Raw genomic sequence first — 23,806 nt, 5'->3', positions numbered from 1 at the left:
TTTTAAATAGGCCGTTACGGCCCCTATTCACTTGCCGATCCTGGTTGGGCTGGGGTCGGCAAGTGACACCGCGGGCCCCACAAATACTATCATTATATTTGGGGGTCTTTACAAACCCCCGAGTATAATGACTGGCGGATCGGTAAAGGTAAGGGAACATGACAAACAGTGTCACTTACTTCTCCACGATCCTGCCAGGCCTCCTTTCTGACGTCTCTGACGTCACATGAACCCGGCCTGCGTCCTGGTTCATGTGACGTCTGACGTAATTTCATAAGAACGCCAGCGGAGAAGACAGCGTAGGAGCCGGAGACAGGTAAGAAACAGTATTTTTTTATGTTTTTATTCCCCCGGGTCTCCTATTGTTTATGGGTGTTCACTATGGGGTATAATACTCTGTGCAGGGGACACCATTGGGGATGATACTGTGTGCAAGGGGCCAGTAAGGGACATAATACTGTGTGCAGGGGCCATTAAGGGACATAATACTGTGTGCAGGGGCCAGTAAGGGACATAATACTGTGTGCAGGGGCCAGTAAGGGACATAATACTGTGTGCAGGGACCACTATGGGGAATAATACTGTGTGCAGGGGCCACTATGGGGAATAATACTGTGTGCAGGGGCCACTATGGGGAATAATACTGTGTGCAGGGGCCACTATGGGGAATAATACTGTGTGCAGGGGTCAGTAAGGGACATAATGCTGTGTGCAGGGGCCTGTAAGGGACATAATGCTGTGTGCAGGGGCCTGTAAGGGACATAATACTGTGTGCAGGGGCCAGTAAGGGACATAATACTGTGTGCAGGGGCCACTATGGGGGATAATACTGTGTGCAGGGGCCACTATGGGGGATAATACTGTGTGCAGGGGACACTAATGGATATAATACTGTGTGCAGGGGCCACTATGGGACATAATACTGTGTGCAGGGGCCACTATGGGGGATAATACTGTGTGCAGGGGCCACTATGGGGGATAATACTGTGTGCAGGGGACACTAATGGATATAATACTGTGTGCAGGGGCCACTATGGGGAATAATACTGTGTGCAGGGGTCAGTAAGGGACATAATGCTGTGTGCAGGGGCCTGTAAGGGACATAATGCTGTGTGCAGGGGCCAGTAAGGGACATAATACTGTGTGCAGGGGCCACTATGGGGGATAATACTGTGTGCAGGGGCCACTATGGGGGATAATACTGTGTGCAGGGGACACTAATGGATATAATACTGTGTGCAGGGGCCAGTAAGGGACATAATACTGTGTGCAGGGGCCACTATGGGGGATAATACTGTGTGCAGGGGCCACTATGGGGGATAATACTGTGTGCAGGGGACACTAATGGATATAATACTGTGTGCAGGGGCCACTATGGGACATAATACTGTGTGCAGGGCTTACTAAGGGACATAATAGAGTGCAGAGGAGGGGGTTGGTCGAGGTCTTCGACGTCGGTGTTGGTTGGGGGAGGGGGCCATGTCAAAAGTTTGCCACGGGGCCCCGCCATTCCTAGTTACGCCACTGGTTACTTCTGACTTTGGTTTGAAAAACTGCAACAAAAACATGCAGTATTTTTATCCTTAGCCTAGTCACTCTTGGCTTTGGGTCAAAAACACAACAAAAGAGGCAACTTTTCCACACTGTGTGGCCTCAGCCACGCACCTCTGTCCGCAGTTGAAGGAGTTCACATCTGGTACTCAGTTTTTTTTTAATGTCACATATTCTGACAATTCCGTAGCTAAACTATTTGGTCCCTATAAGAAATGCCTGGGCCTGAGCTATATAATTCAGGGGTATCTTTTTGGCAGATATGCAGCAGTGTATTCCCCTGTGCAGGTACTCTCACACTGCAGCTGTTCATAGCTTGGTCTTTTGACCTTTTCCTTTGTGAATAGCTTGGCTGTCACCGAACATTGTTGTTTTTCTGGTACCCTCTATTTAGGTGCCAGTCTCCTGTAAAATAGAAGGATGAGAGCCAGACTTTGATTTGTTTGACATGGATGCTCGGAAGTGAAAACCTACAGAAAAATGTAATTACAAGAAAGGAATCTAATTTTGGACATTCCATGGTTTCCTATTGAGAAACATCTGATACGGCACAATATGCAGAATCAGCTATTTCTGTAGCCTCCACACTGTGTTACTCTGCATAGTAACCCTTTATATACAGGTCTTCTTGTCGAGTTGAAGACTGTGTTGTAGCTTTAGAGGAAGCAGAGACTGCAGCTGTGACGACCTAGAGCCGCAGGAGCACCCAAAGGCTCCTTTCCCAGAAGACGTCAGCACTATAAATGGCATTCTGTAGTGGGGATATTTGTACAGATTTTACACAGGGACCAGGGCCTTCAAGCTATGCCTATTAAGCTATAGAGCACATAGTTGTTAATTCATGTAGTATTACATACAATGCCTAAGGCAGAACCAACTGGGTATAGATCCCTGCCAACACACAGACATAATAGCTGCAGATGGGTTGTTATACAGTGCTGCATAACTAGATGGATGAGCAATATCCCCAGATAATGGTGTAATGACAGCCATAACATATATATTTAATTGCAGCACAATGCAGCTAATACTACTAAGGCAAGGTATGCTAGGGGTAAGACCTGGCAGTGTTATTTCATAGCTGTCATAGAAGCCTACATGTAGGTACCTGTCTATGGATTTAATACCATTTACAAAACTGTTGTCCTTGAAAAGTGTCTCAGACTTTTGTCTAAATTCTGATGTTATAATAACTGGCTCTCATATCCACATATTTACTGACATCACAGAGATTCCAAAGAGCAAATTGGTAAGTACCAAAAAATGTTGTAGAATATGACCCACCCATTTACGGAGGCCATACCCACAAAGTAATACACATAGCTTCTTTATTAAAGGGGTTGGCCACTTTCAGACCAATATTGACAAACAAATGTACAATAAAAAGACATACAATTTTCCAATATATTTTGTGTATCAATTCCTCACAGTTTTCTAGATCTCTGCTTGCTGTCATTCATTCTGTTACTTCTAGAGGATAAAACTCTGACCATGGTCATGTGATTTACGGTCCATGGTCATGTGATGAGTACACAGGTGCTGCGCGTTGTAGTCACAGCACAACAATCAGACATATGCCTGGTATGGACCGTAAATCACATGACCATGGTCAGAGTTTTATCCTCTAGAAGTAACAGAATGAATGACAGCAAGCCGAAATCTAGAAAACCATGAGGAATTGATACAGAAAGTATATTGGAAAAATTTATATCTTTTTATTGTACATTTGTTTGTCAATATTGGTCTGAAAGTGGCCAACCCCTTTAAACCCCAAAATGAATATTCACCCAAGATCTGACTCCCTGAAGAAAATCAGACTCCTAAACTAATGTAAGCTACAGACCAGACTCCTAAAGTAAGACTAAAGCTAGATGGCGACTTTGGCCATGACTCTCTTTGTGTGACCAAAGATTTCTTTGTAGCTTTGCAACTCTTTATCTCATGTTACTCACAGTCAAGACTCCAAACCCCCTAAACTAATAGAGTCTCTCTAAATAGAGACTGTAGGTTATATTGTATTTACTTAGGTTATATTTACACTACAATTGTAGTGTCCACTTGCTGTGTGTCCTGGGAAAACTCCTGGCAGCCACTGTACATGAAATATATCTAGCGATCTGATCTATTTACCTGAACGAGCCCAAAAGGACACTCTACATCAGACTGTAATGCATTGATATTCCTTCTTTTTCTCCTGTTTGTACTACTATGCTGCACTATTTCTTACAGAGGCATCCTGCAAAAAAGTATACCATGTTGTGTATATTTTCTTATAACATAAGAGCCACTTAGTGACTTATGCCAGTGTACGGCTGTACCCTTGGCATACACTGTAAGTGCAGTGTGAACAGATCGTTACTCCTCTGTCCTGCAGTATGCAGTTATCTTCACTCCTGGATGCTGTTGCACACATCTGACATTCTTAAAATCTGTCCCTAACATCAAAACAATGTGGTGAATTTACAGAATTTACTACCACACCTGAAAAGTGGTGTAGCAGTTGCATATCTTAGTTGCTCATGGCCCTATGAGCATATCTTAGCTCAGCTGCACTCAATCTGAATTTGCACCTAAGATGCACCATATTATTGGTGCACTGACAGTGGGCAGAAAAACTGGCTTGCGTTTTACCAGAAATCTATGCCAATCCCCTGGCATGTCGTACCTCCCAAGGTGGAACAAAATTATTAAGAGGCCCAAGCCTCTTAATAATACTGGAGTGCCTTGTGCCTGGAAATGGATTGACTTGCATAGGAAATGCCAGTCTTAATAAATTCCTCCCATTAACTATGACGGTGTGTCACTACCCAGGTGTGAATAAGACATAAATGAGAAGAGGCGAGTATCTGTAGCCAGCATGTGACACCTGTAAAATCTACCCTTCTATCCAGAATTTTCTAGGTCTCCTCTTTTCAGGAGTCTCCTAGACAAGTGTACTTATATTATAAAGATTGACAGTAGTCACCTTTTTGAGTTCTATTGGTTAGTCAAACATTAAGTGCCATATGATTGCTGAGCACCTATAGAAAATCTATGTACAGGAATAAAATGGGATTATTACATGTGATGCTTCTACTGCTATTGATCCTAGTCCTGAGCCAGTCAGCACAATTCAAGAACCAAAAAGGCCAAAGGTAGAGCTGACATTCCATTATCCCGATTAGAAATACAGGAGTGCAGAGACCATAAATCAGTATGATTGGTTTTACTTCTAGCATTCCAGCAGAAAGGGGCCGGATGGGTGGCCTCCATGATCAGAAGAGATGGGAATGGCACCATAGATAACATACAGGTCAGCATAACATTCCTGGGAATGCAACTAATCCTTCTCTGTCTCCACCACGTTGGTTGGATATTCCATTTACTTTATGGGGAGACTGTCTGAATCTCTGATGTCTTCCAACCTTCATCCATTCAATGATGGCAGTCACAGAAGGCTACCTCTCCTTGGCTATTGGCTCGTGATATTAAAGTGTCAGCACAGGATGAATAGGGGCGCACTGTCATTAGTGGCTTTGGGATGGATATTGATTTTTTACATTTTAGAAACGCTTTGATCCTACATGTACCTTACAGCCATTACTGTGAGATAATTGGTCTTATTAATTACCCCGTGTTCCCCATGATAATAGGGGATGTGGGTTTCCAAACGTGTTATGTTCTTTGGTTTGTAAATTGTCCAAACACTGGTTAACTATAGGGGTGCAGAGGTAGTAGTCGCATCAGGGCCCTGATATATTCTCTTCTCAAAAAAAAAAAAAAAAAAAAAAAAAAAAAAAATATATATATATATATATATATATATATATATATATGTGTGTGTGTGTGTGTGTGTGTGTGTGTGTGTGTATGTCTGCTTTCCTCCTAAATAAAAAAATAAATATTTTTTTTTTTTAATCGGGTTGTGCATGTTATTGAAATTTAGCTCCAGTCCTTTATACAGTCCTATGAAAAAGTTTGGGCACCCCTATTAATCTTAATCATTTTTTGTTCTAAATATTTTGGTGTTTGCAACAGCCATTTCAGTTTGATATATCTAATAACTGATGGACACAGTAATATTTCAGGATTGAAATGAGGTTTATTGTACTAACAGAAAATGTGCAATATGCATTAAACCAAAATTTGACCGGTGCAAAAGTATGGGCACCCTTATCATTTTATTGATTTGAATTCCCCTAACTACTTTTTACTGACTTACTGAAGCACAAAATTGGTTTTGTAACCTCAGTGAGCTTTGAACTTCATAGCCAGATGTATCCAATCATAAGAAAAGGTATTTAAGGTGGCCAATTGCAAGTTGATCTCCTATTTGAATCTCCTCTGAAGAGTGGCATCATGGGCTACTCAAAACAACTCTCAAATGATCTGAAAACAAAGATTGTTCAACATAGTTGTTCAGGGGAAGGATACAAAAAGTTGTCTCAAAGATTTAACCTGTCAGTTTCCACTGTGAGGAACATAGTAAGGAAATGGAAGACCACAGGGACAGTTCTTGTTAAGCCCAGAAGTGGCAGGCCAAGAAAAATATCAGAAAGGCAGAGAAGAAGAATGGTGAGAACAGTCAAGGACAATCCACAGACCACCTCCAAAGAGCTGCAGCATCATCTTGCTGCAGATGGTGTCACTGTGCATCGGTCAACTATACAGCGCACTTTGCACAAATAGAAGCTGTATGGGAGAGTGATGAGAAAGAAGCCGTTTCTGCACGTACGCCACAAATAGAGTTGCCTGAGGTATGAAAAAGCACATTTGGACAAGGCAGCTTCATTTTGGAAACAAAAATTGAGTTGTTTGGTTATAAAAAAAGGCGTTATGCATGGCGTCCAAAAAGAAACAGCATTCCAAGAAAAACACATGCTACCCACTGTAAAATTTGGTGGAGGTTCCATCATGCTTTGGGGCTGTGTGGCCAATGCCGGCATCGGGAATCTTGTTAAAGTTGAGAGTCGCATGGATTCCACTCAGTATCAGCAGATTCTTGAGAATAATGTTCAAGAATCAGTGACGAAGTTGAAGTTACGCCGGGGATGGATATTTCAGCAAGACAATGATCCAAAATACCGCTCCAAATCCTCAGGCATTCATGCAGAGGAACAATTACAATGTTCTGGAATGGCCATCCCAGTCCCCAGACCTGAATATCATTGAACATCTGTGGGATGATTTGAAGCGGGCTGTCCATGCTCGGCGACCATCTAACTTAACTGAACTTGAATTGTTTGTCCAAAATACCTTTATCCAGGATCCAGGAACTGATTAAAAGCTACAGGAAGCGACTAGAGGCTGTTATCTTTGCAAAAGGAGGATCTATATTAATGTCACTTTTCTGTTGAGGTGCCCATACTTTTGCACCGGTCAAATTTTGGTTTAATGCATATTGCACATTTTCTGTTAGTACAATAAACCTCATTTCAATCCTGAAATATTACTGTGTCCATCAGTTATTAGATTTATCAAACTGAAATGGCTGTTATAAACACCAAAATATTTAGAACAAAAAATGATTAAGATTAATAGGGGTGCCCAAACTTTTTCATAGGACTGTATGTATGGTTATAATTCCAGGCATAATCAATGGGCTGATGTGGAGCTGCTTCTTAGATTTTAGGATACCTTAGATGGCGGTATAATTATTTCCCATTCAGTGTCAGGGTCAACAGAGAAAAATGAAGAACAGCACACAGTCTTATCCCGGGAGATATCCAGCCCTACTGTTGTCCTGTCACCATAGACCTGGCTGCTTCTTGTTGAAGAGATTTACTGTCCTTTCTGGAACCAGGACCTAGGCTATGATGTACAGCACAGAGGACACATCCATCATCACAGCTGTCCTCACACAACTTGAGCAGTAATACCCACCACAAGACATATATTACTTTTTATTACCAGCATCTTCTAAGGGAGCGAAAGCTGAACACTCTCAACAAGCCGAGATTGTGACACATTGATATTGATGTCAGTGAAAAGATATGAAACATAAAAGTTTATTCAATAACATAGCTTTTGGAGCGTAATTTAAAGAAGACCTACTAGAAATAAAAGCCCTTTAACGTACAATGTAGAAAATTTATCTTGCAGGCCAAAAGCCTGAGACTGCACTACTGAGATCCTGATGACAACATGCCTACTAGATTTCTGTTGGATGTAGTACTGACACTGAGACCTTGTGAAAACTGAACTCCCCATTAATAGCAATGTTAGCACATTCTCCCATGTTCCAATGAATTAGGATATACTGAATGCAAACCAGGTGTGAAACCACACTAAATAAGAAGTTGTAGTCAGTAGAAGATGTTAAAAATGCTTCACATTTATGTCTCTCAATATTTTTATTAAAATTGTAAGAAAAGCATGGCACCATAAAATTACAGAATGCAAATCCAAGCAATAGATAACAATGCAATGATCAAATAAGAAAGGTCACAGTGAAAAACATTATGAACCCAGAGAAAGAAGGGGGAGTTCGGAAGGAGAGGAGCAGTGTGCTACAAGGATCAACAAGGGACCCACCCAAGGTCTCCCTTATCCATTACAATACTACATTGTAGCCTATAATTAGCCATTACCCAGTTCAGTTTTAATTGAACCTAGTCAAGGAGAATTGTAGCTTTCCTCCATGAGGTTGCCTCGTGCAGTTACTGAAACCAAAGTCAAAGTGTGATATGATTGTGCACACAGTTTAACATGACCCCAACCTTTTGTGCAGCATCTTCTTATGTACCAGTTGGGTCTTTGGACCTTCTTGGGCAAAAAGACTTGGCTGCTGAATCTGCACCCCTATAGCTACACACCAGCCATACATTTTATGGTTTGCTTATATAGTGCCAACATGTACCAAAGTGTTGAATAATGTTTACCACCACTTACATTGATCTTTACCCCGTGGAGCTCACAATCTATTGTTATCATAAACTATTTTTCCAATGTGCTTTTTTTGTTTGGGTAGAAACCCACACAATCATGGGGGCAACATAGAAATTCAATACTGATGTTCCCCATAGTTGGATTCGATCTTAGGATCCCAGCTCTGCAAGGCAATAGTGTTAACCCATGATTATGTGTGTGTACATAGATGGGTCAATGGGGTGTTTTTTTACCACCTCAATGAAGCGGACAACGATTGCAAACTGCTTGTCTTCTCCTCCAGCATATTCTGCCAGCCATAGGCACAAAGTTTGCTCACAAGAATGTGGGTGCAGCATTTTGGGTTGTTTCATCTCCATATATTTCAGATTCCATTCCTCCCTTTTCGAGGCAGCACATTGGCCTCAGCAATAAAATAAATATTGACCCATCTCCTCCTCTCCTGTAATGAAGACAAAGTGCTGAGCTGAAAGGAGAGGGTCAGAGATTATTAGCTGGAATATTACCAGAAATGTCCTTACTCACTGAAGTATCTGAAGTGATAACGGGTAATATCCACTTAGCATTGAGACGAAACTGAGCTTTCCTAGTCTACATGAATAAAAAAAAGTTGTTTTGGTGCACAGAACTATGATCTTGAGCTTTGAGGTAATAAAAAAGCATTCAGAGTTAACTTTAAAAAAAATCTCATTTAATTTCATATGTATTCCTTGTTGGTTATACATACGCCTAAATATGATATGGGTGGAATTGCCCTTTAAGTGCCTAGGGGCAGCTCAGGTGGATTGCATCTCACTTACATTTCCCACTGGGCTGGAATGTGGAGTGTATTCATAATCTTTATCCCACAGGCTCTTACTTTATCCTTATGTAGTAAAGTATCTTAAGTGACACTTGACCGGTTTAAGAAAGAACTCATTTCTTACATCCCTATGCTGAAATATATATGTTATATTAGAATACAGCATGATATACTGGAGTAACTTCTATATCAGATGTGTCTTTTCCTGAAATAGTTTGTTGAAAACCTAGAAAAGTTATATAGGTATACTTTAACACTTAGTTTTCTGGTAACCAAACTTCCGAACCAACATCTGTAACTATAATAATCCTAGAGGCTGGTCTGTCCAGGGATAATATAGTTACCTTACATGTAATAACTAAACGGTAGACCTGCTCTAAGTTCCGGATTTATTGCAATTGTTTCCTAAGGCCATTCTTGTCATCCTTCCACTTGCTGCAGGTGCCAGTTATAAGTAAGGTACTGTTATGAGCTGTTATCAGATATGTATCTGTTATTGGTAGGTCTATTACCTGCTCTGTTATGTCCACACTGGATTATAATAGTGGTGTGCATAAGGTAGTAGGATGGATCAGAAGAGTAGGGATGTTGTAGATGAGTTGCAGTCAGATGATCTTCTAATAAACGTTGTCATCTGTGACCACCCTTGAGTTCTGGATAAAAAAGGCTCTATGGAGGACTCTGGATATAAGCTACCACTTGGTAGCTGTTAGATATTTCACATCTATCTATAACACATTAAAAGTTGATTTTGGCTGGCTTTATCCTTTGGACTAGGCAAGATGGGACACTGGAGTTGAACTGAAAACATCACTGGAGACCATCAAGAAACCATAAACTTTTCTCTGAGCTCCTGTCCCATGTTACATAACCATTGGCAGTGCCAACTAACCAGTGACCTAAAGCCAACACCTTGGTGTCCTAAATCTTTGTTGCTACTTGAAGCTACTGAAGAGGCTACAATAAGTAGTAAGTGGGGTCATGATGATGCTCAATCGGTATGCCAAGCCATTGAATCTCCTTGAAGGTCTAGAAACCTTGATGCAACTACATCACCTTCCAGTTGTAATTTAGATGTCATTTATTGATAGACAATTAGGCATGAAAACTCATGTAGTCTGACTATCCCAGGTCATATGTATTAAAAACGTAATTTCTTTCTTTACTTCCAGATACGTCTTCCAACTATATCCGTCAATTAGAGACCAAAGTGAAGCTCCTGGAAGACGACAATAAACTTCTGTCACAGGTAAGTAAAAAAATTCAATATTCACTATTGATAGGAAGTGGTATTCATGCTTGTTATGAATTTGTAGCGCCGCGGCCAACGCATTAATCCGTACATAATCACTTATGAGACTTTATAGGGATTACTGTAATTAAACCAGCGAAAATTGATTTTTCTCTCTGTGTCTCATCTAATTTCTTGACTCGAAAAAGATAATTTCTTGATAAGAGCCCTTGTAATCGTCTGAATAATTACTTTTAAATGGCGATTTGTGCTGAAGATTTTCTTAGGGATGTCGAAAGGGCTTAAAATTGTTACCACTTTTAGCTCAATACTCTGTTATAAAAGTATTGTGCTTTTATCAAGTGAACAAAACTTGCCATCTATTCTTCTGTTAGAGGTGGTTAGGTTGTCCATTTTAAAGGCCACTTTAGATGGTCATGCTTGGCATCAAAATAATGGTCTATTTACTGTCCCTAATGTAATTCATTACTGCACTCACCATGTCCATTCAGCCAAGCTGCTGCTGGGCCAGTAAATGTGGCAATAGATGACCTGTATTTTTCCAGTCCGGAAACAGCCAACTGAATCAACCCCAGGCCTTTTCTGTTCTGGCCGAAAAGCAGACAAGCGAAAAAATGAAGAGTATGATATCATCATATGATGGAGAACCTTGCCGCCCGACAGACCCTATTGACATATATCAGGTCCAGTGGGTTTCCAGAACAGTGCTGCATGATTTGCTATTGTTTCTATAAAATATGACAAGACTTCCAATAGAGGCTCCAATGGAAATGTGACCAAGCACTAAATAGGCCAAAGAAATACATTCTGATAAATGTGTACTCACAAATCTTAGCGCTTCTTACAATGCATCGGTGCAAGCAAGAATCTGTGAGCAAATTGGACCCCAAACTAATAGATCTAACACTCAGGGACACATTTATCAAATAACTTGCACTTTTATTTGGCATAAATTTTGCATTTCTGGGGGCTTGATTGCTCGTTGCACTTTATTTATGATGTATTTACATGTTTTTCTATATATTTTTCTTCCTTTGCCACTTTTGCTTTTAGGGGACATAGCCAAAGTAGAGAAGAAGCTTCACTCAAATCCAATGCCAATCAACCAAACTTGTTTATTGGTAGAGCTCTACCAATAAACACGTTTGGTTGATTGGCATTGGATTTGAGTGAAGCTTCTTCTTTACCTGTTAACACGGGGTGGGACCCTAGCTTCATTATCGGGATAACGTCTGTATCCCTTAAAACATAGCCAAAGTAGAGGTTTTTTTTCTCACCATATTTATAACGTGCACCTATTGAAATAGAAAATGCCCTTTCAGTGCTGGAGTCCTGGCAGGGACAACATCTGCAAGGAGCTTATATGGTCTCCCTGTGTTTAAGTAGGTTTCCTCTGTGTACTCCGGTTTCTTCCCACATTCGAAAGACATACTGATAGGGAATTTAGATTGTGAGCCTTATATGGGACAGACAAAGTCTTATAAGCGAAACGGGTGTTGGGTCAATATTATCTTCGGTGTTATTGAGGCGTTGTTTGTTGCTTATACCATGGTGTACATTACACTGCACTTTAATTGCTAGATTTGCACATTGTGCTTGTATCATTGCTGTTGCAGTTGGTATATGGTATTGGGGTGTAGAGGAGCAGCTAGTGGGGGTTACGATGTAGTATTTGTATGCTAGAGCTCTTTTTGGAAGATAATAGCCTTGTTTCTATTGGACACACATGCTCTTACCACCTATGAAAGAGTTAAGGCTTTGTTCCTCCTCTGGCCTGTTTTATAGCCCGTGGCATTATTGACATATTAGTTAGAAAAATGACAGCGCTTAGTAATGATCCAGATAGTGTTGTGGTTCATTAAGACTGTGGCGTGAAACACTGCGGGGTTCCTGCCATATTTCATGTGATTTATGCCACAGCAATACCCGGAAATGTTCTCCAATTATGGATGCTTCTCTTTATGGACTATAGTAAGGTCAGTCGGGCACATAGATAATTAACCAGTGTCCCTGCCCGCTTCCAGTACAGATTATATATGGCTGGGAAAGATTTGTGCCCTTCCCCTTCAGATATGGGGTAATTAAGTCATAAATGGCCCACAGAGTGGTTCTTAATGTTTATCATTAACTAGCTTGTGTCATGTCTCATGGCGCCAACCTAATAAAGCGATCCATCATCTCTGCCCTCAACCATGCATGTGAGGATGTAGGAGGATGATAGACTCACCAGGGTACTTTACATGGTGATAATTCAGGTTACAGTGCCTTTAAGTCTGACTACTGAACATCAACTTGTGATGGCATTTTCAGAGAGCCTCTTCCTGCAGGTTTTATCTGTTTCTAGGAAAGCTGGATGGCAGCCAATATACCTCTACAGTTCTTCCTGTATATTTGATGGCATATCTGCTTGGATAAATTCCCAACCCTATATGACCCTCTACATTGGCTGCCTTAGGTTCCCTTTTTACTTCCTTTGGCTAAGAGGAAGAGTCTAACTAAAATACCCCTCTTTTCCAAATCCCCATGAGTAAATGAAGTGGCAGTATGTGATTGATGGAGAACTATGCTTGGCTTAATAGCCTCAGATACAATATGACTAGTCCACATGCGGCTCCTGTTGAATCAGCCGCTGGAAAAAAAAATCTGGCACAGCCACCCATTGAAAAAAATTAAAGGGAGATTCCAGCCTGTTTTGGAGCTGATTTTGAGGTGGAATCTGCCTCAATATCAGCTTCAAATTCCTCCATGTGTATGGACTCTCTAGTGATGTTAATAGGTAAACCACTGTAAAGACCAGAAACTATTTTGGGTGCCATTTAGGATAGCAAATAATTCTTAGAGCAACATGAAATCTAACATACGTACAATTATCTTTTATAAAGTTTACAGAAGTTTTCATAGCCAGGATTCCAGGTCCTGTTTCGTGGTCCCAGTCAGCAGGTGCTACTTCCCAGATTCAACTCACTCATCTGACTCCAGAGAAGACGCAGATGTGTTGAATACAATGGTGAAGCAGGAGCCATCCATAGATAGCTCTTACACTTCTCCACTGTTCCCATCCCTATGCTCCAGCCCCGGGTGCTTTAGGTGTGATGTGATGAAGTCACTCACATCACGCCTGCAGCTCCCTGAACAGTCCAGGAGAAGATACAGAGCAGCAGGGGAGGGAGGAGAGGTGAGTATCAGTGATTTTATTATGTTAAACTTTGGGGGGAAGGACATTAGACTGGGGGTCATTAAACTGATGGCAGATGAAGCGGGGCAATTAAACTGGTGGCAGATGGAGGAGGGTAATTAAACTAGGAGCAGATGAAGGAGGGCATTAAACTTGGGGCATATGAAGGGAAAATTAAACTGGGGGAGATGAAGGCGGAAATTAAGCTGGTGGCAGATGAAGAGGGACATTAAACTGGTGGCAGATGTAGGGGGCATTAAGCTGGGGGCATAGGGAGGGGCATTATATTGGTGGCAGATGAAGGGGGACATTAAATTGGTGGTAGATGAAGGGGGCACATTAAATTGGTGGCAGATGAAGGGAGGACATTAAGCTGGTGGCAGATGGAGGGGACATTAAACTGGAGACAGATGGAAGGGGGGGGGACATTAAACTCGGGGCAGATGTAGGAGTGGACATTAAACTGGGGTTTAGATGGAGGGAGACATTAAACTGGGTGCAACTTGATGAGTAAAACCATGGGGGTAGCTGGAGGGGGACATGTCTGCCTCTAGTTGGGGCACAAGGAGAGGGACTTCATACTGTGGGGAAATTGGAGGGGAACATTATAATATGAGGGCATATAAAGTTAGGAAATAGGGAAAAGGGTACTCAGCCACTTCCAGGTGATTTGTCCAGTCAAACTTCTCCACTGTTTGTTAATCCCCGACTCTGCACGGATATTCATTCTCTCGGTACGGAGAATTGATAAATTACATCTTGCGATAAAAGGGAATCCAGCACGGCCAGTATTGGGGAATAAAACTTCTTCTTTATTGAAACATCCGTATAAAAAACACTTATACACGCATCATAAGCGTCAGACTGACGCGTTTCGGATCTTATGTCCTTTCTCAAAGCCTGAACACAAACAACATCTCTCTCTCTCCTTTAGTAGGTCCGCTGTCGGGCTAATCAATTCAAATTACCATCACCTGTTAGTATTTCAAGCCTCCTGTCCAGCCGAAAAATATCAGGGAGGATTTTGAAGATGGTAGCGGCGAAATCAGTAAATTGTGCAATTTTGTATCATTTTATGAAAAATCAGAATATGAAAGTAAATAGAAGTTTTTTCACCAAAGATCCATATATATATATATATATATATAGATTGTTTTTATAAGTTTTGTATTTGTGTGCATTAAATGCGGTTTTAATATGTATAGTTTAGCCCATTTCTCCTTCCCTTGGTGGGTTCGGCTGGACAGGAGGCTTGAAATACTAACAGGTGATGGTAATTTGAATTGATTAGCCCGACAGCGGACCTACTAAAGGAGAGAGAGATGTTGTTTGTGTTCAGGCTTTGAGAAAGGACATAAGATCTGAAACGCGTCAGTCTGACGCTTATGATGCGTGTATAAGTGTTATTTATACGGATGTTTCAATAAAGAAGAAGTTTTATTCCCCAATACCGGCTGTGCTGGATTCCCTTTTATCGCAAGATGTAACATATAAAGTTAGGGTGACTGTAGGAACATTGTACTGTGTGGGGGTACAAAGATAAATGGGTGAGAATGGGCGGAGACAAAGTAACAGTAGGCGGGTATAAATTTGTTGCACATTTTGTCCCTCTTTGTCCTTTGAAAGTTGGGAGGTACGCCTAGCAATCAGTGTATAACACTGTAATAAATACAGTTAATAGTGTGTACATTAGTGTACATTACTACCAACCATTAGTGTACAGCTAATGACCTCTAATGGGTTGGTAGAGTCACGATCCAGAACACCTGTCTAAAATTACCCTTCTCCCCACATCAAACCATGTGCTTCCTGTTACAGTCCATTTTCTACATAATATCCATAATACATATTTATCAATACCAGGAAATATATTGACTCTATGTAAAATAGCTGAGTGAGGTGCAATAATTGCGGACCTTGAGGCCCTGCACATAGCCTAAGGCATCACATATTAGAGACTAGCTGGTACCCGCGACTTCGCTGGGTAATGAGGCATAAAGATAGCGGTAGTACGGGTGCTCTTACGGGTAATTACGGGTAGTGCCTGGAGGAACACCATGTGTTACTTCAGCTCCATGGCATAAATGGTTATGGATTATGCACAACTGCAGTTCATTGTATAGTATGTTCTAGGTCCTTTGAAGCTATGGTTCAGTCCATTGACACATTGTATTGTATAATTCCACTAGACATTTGGCTCAGCCTTGTGATATTCACCAAAACTTTGTCAACCCTGTTGCATAATTTGTATTATTGATCAATTGAAACTGACTTATCCCTGTGATATAGTGTCCTATAAGTCCACAGGAGATATGAGTCAGTCATACAGTATATACAGTAGTATTTTTTAGGTCAAGCATAATTTTGTTATATAGTATCCAATAAGTCCACTAAAAGGTCACCCCTTTGACATACAGTGTACTATAGATTCTCTGAAGCTATAGGTCACCCTATGGAATACAGTGTACTATAGGTCTGCCCTATGGCATTCAGTGTACAGTAAGTCCTCTGAAGCTATGGCATACATTGTAGTACTATAGGTCTTGGTCAGCTCTATGGCATACAGTGTAGGTCCTCTGAAGCTATATGTCACTATGGCATACAGTGTACTATAGATCAGCTCTATGGCATACAGTATATTATAGGTCCCCTGAAGCTATGGGTCAGCCATATAGCATACATAATACTACAAATCATGTTGAAGTGGTTGCTCAGCCCCATGGTATACAGTTTCTCATAAAAACTGTGGCACAAAATCCCATTTATCCCCGGCTTCAGCGTCTTCCTTGTTTTAGATAGGATGAGCGGATTTAAGAATCTTCCGCTTTGTCTGGCAAGGAAAGAGAAAAGTGATTTAATTGCACGTGAAGTTTGGCAGTAGGCAGAGAGGACTATTACCATAGCAGCACATTACTTCTGCTTCAGACTGTTATTATTGGGTCAGTCTCTGATGACTGAAAATAGAGCACATTCATCCTGCAAACTCTTGTCCTGAATTGTCTCTTCCTATCCATGTCATGTCTATACAGAGGAGAAAGCGTCTAATGGAAGACTCCTTCCCTGCACGCACCCTTTCATATAATCCCATAATTCATTTACACAAATTTGAGGACAATGAGTTTTCTCGATGTAGTGAGCTCAGATTAATTGCATTTAGATTTATGGTCTTCTAAGGTCCATGGGGTTGGGGGTGCCCTTCAAGATCAGGGATGGGATCATTATTAGTCTGTGATGTTAAACAATGTGACCAATATGGTTTTTCACTTGCTTTGATTTTCAGGAACAGTAACCAAAATGTAAATGTTTGCAGATTTGTGATGACACCCACCAGGCACCTAACGCGCCTCTAGGTCTAAGCCCCGTAGCGCCCATCTGCCCGAGCATACAGGTGACAGACATTGACTTGTTGAGGCTTAACTCATTGATACCAGCAGCGGGGATTGTGACCGGAGATGCTAAAGATGACAGCTGCTCCTGATATAAGAGCGTGCCTCATGTCTTCTGTTTAACTACCCTTATGGGGGGATTAGCAGACACACAAGACCAAACAATCTGTTTTCTCTGTCTGAAAGCCAGGAGGACTCTGAGGCAAAGATAAACTCAGCAGTCATAAGCAGGGGTCTCCATGTCTTGTTAGTCCAGTGTAGAGGACCTCCACTTGTTTGGACCTCCACCATTAATATGCTTTACATAACTCCTATTAGAGCGCAGGGCTGGTTTTAGCAGATGGCAAGCTAGACAGTTACCCAGGGCTTCTATTTCCTAGGGGTGTCACATAAAGACTGGACCCCAGGAGAAACCTCAGAGTGGAGCTTGTAACTCTTCACTGAACCTCCAGTGACTTTACTATTAACCCATCTACAGCAGAAGAGTACCAAACATTTTACTATTCAAGTCTATGTTTTTTAGGCATTATATGGCAATGCTAATTTTATAATTTTATGTGCTAACACAATTGTGCCCGGTCTTGTGTAGGCACTGTGTAGAAGTGGGGTGTAGGATGTGGGGTGCAGAAATAGTCATATTATCTAGTATATGAGTACTGTGTGGGTACTGTACCTGTTCCCCATATCTGGTATATGACTACTGTGTGGGTGCTTTATTGTTAATTATATATACTATATGAGTACTGTATAGGTGCCATGTATGTGCCCTATATCTGCTATGTGAGTACAGTGTGAGTGTTGTATGTGTTCCCTATGTTTGCTGTATGAGTACTTTGTGGGTGCTTTCACTGTTCCCTATATCTGCTGTATGCATAGTGTGGGTGCTCTGATTGTGTCCTATGTAACACATGAGATAAAAAATAAGGTGGCCCATTGGCTTGAAGGTTAGCCCTGTTGCCTCACAGGATTGTGCCCAGTGTACAAATGTGGGGACAACAACTTCCTGCAGTTTGTATGTTCTCTATTTTTGAGTAGATTTCCTCCAGCTACTCCAGTTTCCTCTGTCACTCCAGTGACACACTGATAGGGACTTTAGATTGTCAGCTCTATTGGACAGTGCTGAGAGCAGGGACCAAGGTGAGTGCTATACATCTCTGTAGAGTATTGTCTCCCTAAACAGCTATACACAGATATACAGTAAATAGTCTTTGCATGATCATATCATCCTAAAATAATAACCTGTTTTAACTTCCTGAGACGATCCACAACTCTCTCTTTATATAAAGTCTTACATAACCCCAGTTATTACATGTAGACAAAGAATACATTGTCAGTTCTCGCTTCCACTAATTAGCGCTAATAACTTAATTTTCAGCAAGTAAGAAGAAAACCTGTAAGTTGAATGAATAGTAGGCTAAATATAATAAAAAAACCAGCAGCGTTTAAAAACATTTCTGCTGTCCCTATGTGTTATAAATGGATAATTCCTTATAAAATGGTTATACAGATTAATAGGAATAAGCTATGCCCAAGACAGGCGTTAATGAGAACCTCTAACCTGTTTCCCATGCATCAGCCATATCTGCAAGTTTATGTACTATAGAGGCAGAACTTATGGCTCATATAGGGTTTGCAGAATGGGAGCCCCAACTCAAGTTGTTCCTGTCCACCTTAATCATGGATGGTGGCACCCAGTGCTTGGCTCCTCATCTCTACAAGTACCAGAACACCCTTCCACTATGGAAGAACGAACGGGTGCTGGACAATCTAGTGTAGACTTACATATACAGACACTTCTTAGGTAGAAGAAAGGGCATCTAGTGTCTTTTCTTAGTTAATGCCATTACCTCAGGACAGGAGGGCCAAGGACATGAGTTATTTTCTCTAGCAAGGAGTTTGAAGCAAGAGGGTGAATTAAAGTATTAAGATGGCCAAGGTCATGCCCTCATGTGTTGGTGTGCGTAAATGATGGCATCAATTCTTATTGGGAGGGAAGGGGGCACTATGTTCAGGGATGGGTGCAAGAGTATAGTTGAATGTCCTGGGATGAGTGGATAGAGACGTGAAACAGTATCAGATGGGAAGTGTCCCATGTTTTTTGGGATGGCTGTATAGTGGCATGACTTGTTATCACTAAGGAATTGAGTTTGCTGTCCACAGGTAAACAGGTAAATACCCCGGTGGGCACCAAGTTCTCCCTTACATGGCACAGTTCACTCACTGTGCGTCATATAGATACTCATCGTACAACTTCTTAATCAGGTTATGTGTTAGTATAATGTATTGGGTAGATTATTTAAGAAACACGCACACACACTCTGGGATGACATCTAAGTGCAGAGTCAGGTCAGCCAGTATCTTAACTCCTTTGGCCCCATTTTCTCAAGCACACTTTAGGGGGTCCAATAATCTGTCATCTTGCTGCAAGGTAAGAACCATGTAGCAGATTATTGACAGAAACAATCAGGGGCAAGGGCTAGGCAGCAAGATACTGAATAATACATTTATTTATTTATTCTTTTTTTATGTAGATTGCAGGGATCACAGCGTACTTTTTTTTTCTCCTATCAGTATGTCTTTTATAGAAAGGGAGGAAATCCACACAAACACGGGGAGAACATACAAACTCCTTGCAGATGTTGTTCCTGGCAGGATTGGAACCCAGGACCCCAGTGCTGCAATGCTAACCACTGAGCCACCGTGTTGCCCCCCCTGAATAATACATTTATGTTGGTGACATTTTAGGAATTTCAAAATGAGTGTTAGGGAATATAATAACTGTATTGTGGCCCCCAGAATTAATCTTGCTGCTGGGCCCTAGGTAGCTCAGTCCGACACAGCATGGAGGCAGGAGGAAATTATACTCCACAACCTGGGAAGGGTGCATGGTGTCATTAAATGGTATCCAGAAGTAAGTAGGCCCCATGCTGTGGGATGGTATACATACCTCCCAACTTTTGAAGAACCGAAAGAGGGACAAAATGTGCGGCGCGCGTAGCGCGCCGCTGTAAATTTAGCCCCGCCCACTTTTGTGTTGACTCCGCCCACTCGTTAATTTTTCATGTGCCCGCACACAGTATATTCCTCCTACAGTCACCCGTAAATTATATGTCCCCCTTCTATCTCTCCCCCAGTTTCATATACACCCTTCATCTGCCCCCAGTTTCATGTCCCTCTTCCATCTCTGCCCCCAGATTCATGTCCCTCCATCTCTGCCCCCAGATTCATGTCCCTCCATCTCTGCCCCCAGATTCATGTCCTCTCCATCTCTGCCCCAGATTCATGTCCCCCATCTCTGCCCCCAGATTCATGTCCTCCATCTCTGCCCCCAGATTCATGTCCCTCCATCTCTGCCCCCAGATTCATGTCCTCTCCATCTCTGCCCCAGATTCATGTCCCCCATCTCTGCCCCCAGATTCATGTCTTCCATCTCTGCCCCCAGATTCATGTCCCTCCATCTCTGCCCCCAGATTCATGTCCTCTCCATCTCTGCCCCCAGATTCATGTCCCCCATCTCTGCCCCCAGATTCATGTCCCCCATCTCTGCCCTCAGATTCATGTCCTCTCTATCTCTGCCCCGAGTCATGTCCCCCATCTCTGCCCTCAGATTCATGTCCTCTCCATCTCTGCCCCCAGATTCATGTCCCTCCATCTCTGCCCCCAAATTCATGTCCTCTCCATCTCTGCCCCCAGATTCATGTCCTCTCCATCTCTGCCCCCAGTGTCATGCCGTCCTCTCCTTCATCTGCCCCCAGATTCACGTTCCACCTCCACATTAAACTTACCTTCTCCTCCGCTCCCTCGCCGCTCTCTGCCCGCCTCTCTCGCTGACACATGCAGCTGAAGGAAGGAGCTGACACAGGTCAGCTCCTCGCTTCGCCGCTGCCCGCCTCTCTCCCTGACACATGCGGCTGAAGCTGCTCGCGTGCTCGCTTCGCCGCTGCGTCTCTCTCTCGCTGACACATGCGGCTGAAGCGAGGAGCTGACCTGTGTCAGCTCCTCGATTCGCCGCTGCCGCCGGCTCCTGGCTTGTACATCGCGTCTACAAACCAGGAGCCGGCGGCAGCAGCGAAGCGAGGAGCTGACACAGGTCAGCTCCTCGCTTCAGCCGCATGTGTCAGCGAGAGAGAGACGCAGCGGCGAAGCGAGCACGCGAGCAGCTTCAGCCACATGTGTCAGGGAGAGAGGCGCGCAGCGGCGATGCGAGGAGCTGACCTGTGTCAGCTCCTTGCTTCAGCCGCATATGTGTTCAACTCAGATCTGCGTCCTCTGGACGCAGATCTGAGTTGAAATCGGGACATACCTCCCTCCAACCGGGACCGCGGGACATGTCACCCAAATCGGGACTGTCCCGCGGAAATCGGGACGGTTGGGAGGTATGGGTATATGAAGGCATGGCATGTTATTAGTAGGGCACAGCCTCATATCAATGTATGGCAGGATTGATAAGTATCAAGAAGGAAGTGGAACCCTCTTCAGCACTTACTCATCGTTATAAAGGTTTCTATATATAAGTATGAGTGATCAGTATGTGTCACCTTCCTACATATAGTACACAGATCATACATGAGGATTAGTCCTTGATATTGTTCTCTGGACATATTGTAGTACATGATGTAATCCGGAGGTTGTAAGAAGTTTATGAGAGGTGGGAAGTGACTTGTTGGGCTTAGGTCAGATGTAGATAGGTGGGGTTTATACGCTTTTCGGACAGATACTTATTTCAGTTCTCGGACTCGTTTTCAAAAGAGTGAAAGGGCTTATAAAGTTGTAGACAATCCACCCTGTCCTGTGATCTTCCTTAATCCTAACTGATGTGGTAGATGTCATTATTAGATTGTGCCTCTTCTGACGATGACAATGACTCAACCTGGCAAATAAACAGGATTACAGGCATACAAAGGATATGTTTGTCACAATATGGTTAATACATGGCGCTGCATATAGGGGACAATAACTGGCCGTGTGAGGAGTAATGAGGAGGAACTACACCTATAAAGCGCTAACTTGCTTCCCATTAATCCATTGTCAATGGGGTATGATAAATGCTGGATTATCACAATAACTATGGATTATCTGATGGATCAAGAACAATAGATGAATATTACTCTTAGTAAAGATCCTCCTGTAAAATATTCTGAATTTACTTAGTCTTTTTGGTAGTCTCAGATCTGTGATAGTTGTTATACTATATGTTTATTCATTGTGTGTCGATAGATAGATAGATAGATAGATAGATAGATAGATAGATAGATACTTTACTATAGTTTATCTCTCGTCTAGAAACTGATCCTGAATGCTTAGCATTAAAAGCTCCAGTGCTGCCATAAATAGACTTTTATGTGGTGGGCACTACCATGGTTTTTCAAGTCTATGAGTCAGAGCTGTTTTAACTCATTGGTGGGCACTGTGCAAAGGTTTAAATAGTGGGCCCCCCAGCACCACCACTTAGAAATACTTGACCTGCACAAATTATAATGCCCCCTCAAAGGCTCCCACATAGTATAATGTCCCTTAGTGTCTTTCACACAGTATAATGTCTCCCTAGTGGCCCCAGGCAATATAATGCCCCTCATAATGTCCCCTTCCAGGTTCTCCCTCCAGGATACCCCCCAGATTCATGTCCCCCCACCCTCTGCTTGTCCCCGCAGTGTCATATGTGCCCCCCAAGTTGCCCCCACACTGTCTTGCCCCCTTAGGTTGCCCACACAGTATCATGTCCCCCCACCCCTCAGGTTGCTCCGACAGTATCATGTCCCCCCACACTTTCATGTACCCCTCAGGTTGCCCCCACAGTTTCGTGTCCCACTGAGGTTGTCCCCACACTGTCATGTCCCCCTGAGGTTGCCCCCATATTGTCATGTCCCCCCCAGGTTGCTCCCACAGTATCATGTCCCCCCACCCCACAGGTTGCCCCCACAGTTTCATGTCCACAACTGTATATATCAAAGAGAAAAACAAATGTTAATACTCATCTTTCCCCATTCCCCATACACTCCTCTCTGGTCTCAGAGTCTTTAAAGAGTAACAGGCACGATCTAAGTGATGTCACTACATTGCGCCTCCTGCTCTCAGGACACCTGGAGCAAAGACAGCGGCCAGGCGGTGTAACAGGGAGCAGATGGCTCCCTATGTCATCACTGCAGACAACCATGAGTTGGTGCAGCAAGGACCCACTGCCCTGGACAGCAAATGCAGGACTGTCCCACTGTCCAAAAAAGGCCCCACTACCATAGGGCAAGTGCAACGTTGACCCTATGGGTAAAGCCACCCTGCTATGAGTAAGTTGTGGGTCCTTCCAAGGTCAGTTGTAACAGTGAAGATAGATAGATTTACAACCATACAATATCTACATTTTCTTGTACTCATTCTAGGCATAGGGGGTAGTACTGAACCTCTAATGAATGTACCAGATTTCCATGCATTACAGCCACATGCTTTAGTACTCTGGACATAACCATGACCATCAGTGGTTGGATTTTTAATGATTGTCACTGCTCTGGGCACCTGTACAGAAGATGAGTAGGAAGTTTTGAAATCCTACAAGCCAAATATGACACTTTATAACAATGTACAATGTACATTGGAGTATCTTATGTATAGTCAAATGATTCCTTCATAATTCAGAAACCCCAGGGCTGCGCAGTTTGAGCCATGAAAAAATTGATCCCAAAATTGTCCAGCAACCATGACTCTGTTCCATTACTGTATTTCATTTCTGTCCTTTATTGACTTACTGAATGTAGAACTTGATTGTATCCAGAATTGCTCCC

General features: G+C 42.6%; 1 protein-coding gene across 1 annotated transcript in view; it reads left to right on the top strand.

Moving 5' to 3' along the window:
* The window catches only part of CCDC85C (coiled-coil domain containing 85C), an 89,423-nt gene that overhangs the window by 51,527 nt on the left and 14,090 nt on the right, over positions 1 to 23,806 (top strand). Inside the window, exon 2 of the mRNA XM_075282588.1 lies at positions 10,393 to 10,469. Coding sequence (XP_075138689.1) covers positions 10,393 to 10,469 — 77 coding nt within the window. The remainder of the gene's footprint in view (positions 1 to 10,392; positions 10,470 to 23,806) is intronic.

This window comes from Leptodactylus fuscus, chromosome 7 (assembly GCF_031893055.1).
Source record: "Leptodactylus fuscus isolate aLepFus1 chromosome 7, aLepFus1.hap2, whole genome shotgun sequence".
Classification (NCBI taxonomy): Eukaryota; Metazoa; Chordata; class Amphibia; order Anura; family Leptodactylidae; genus Leptodactylus; species Leptodactylus fuscus.
The sequence above is the reverse complement of the archived record's forward strand: the minus strand, read 5'-3'. Positions and strand labels throughout refer to the sequence as shown.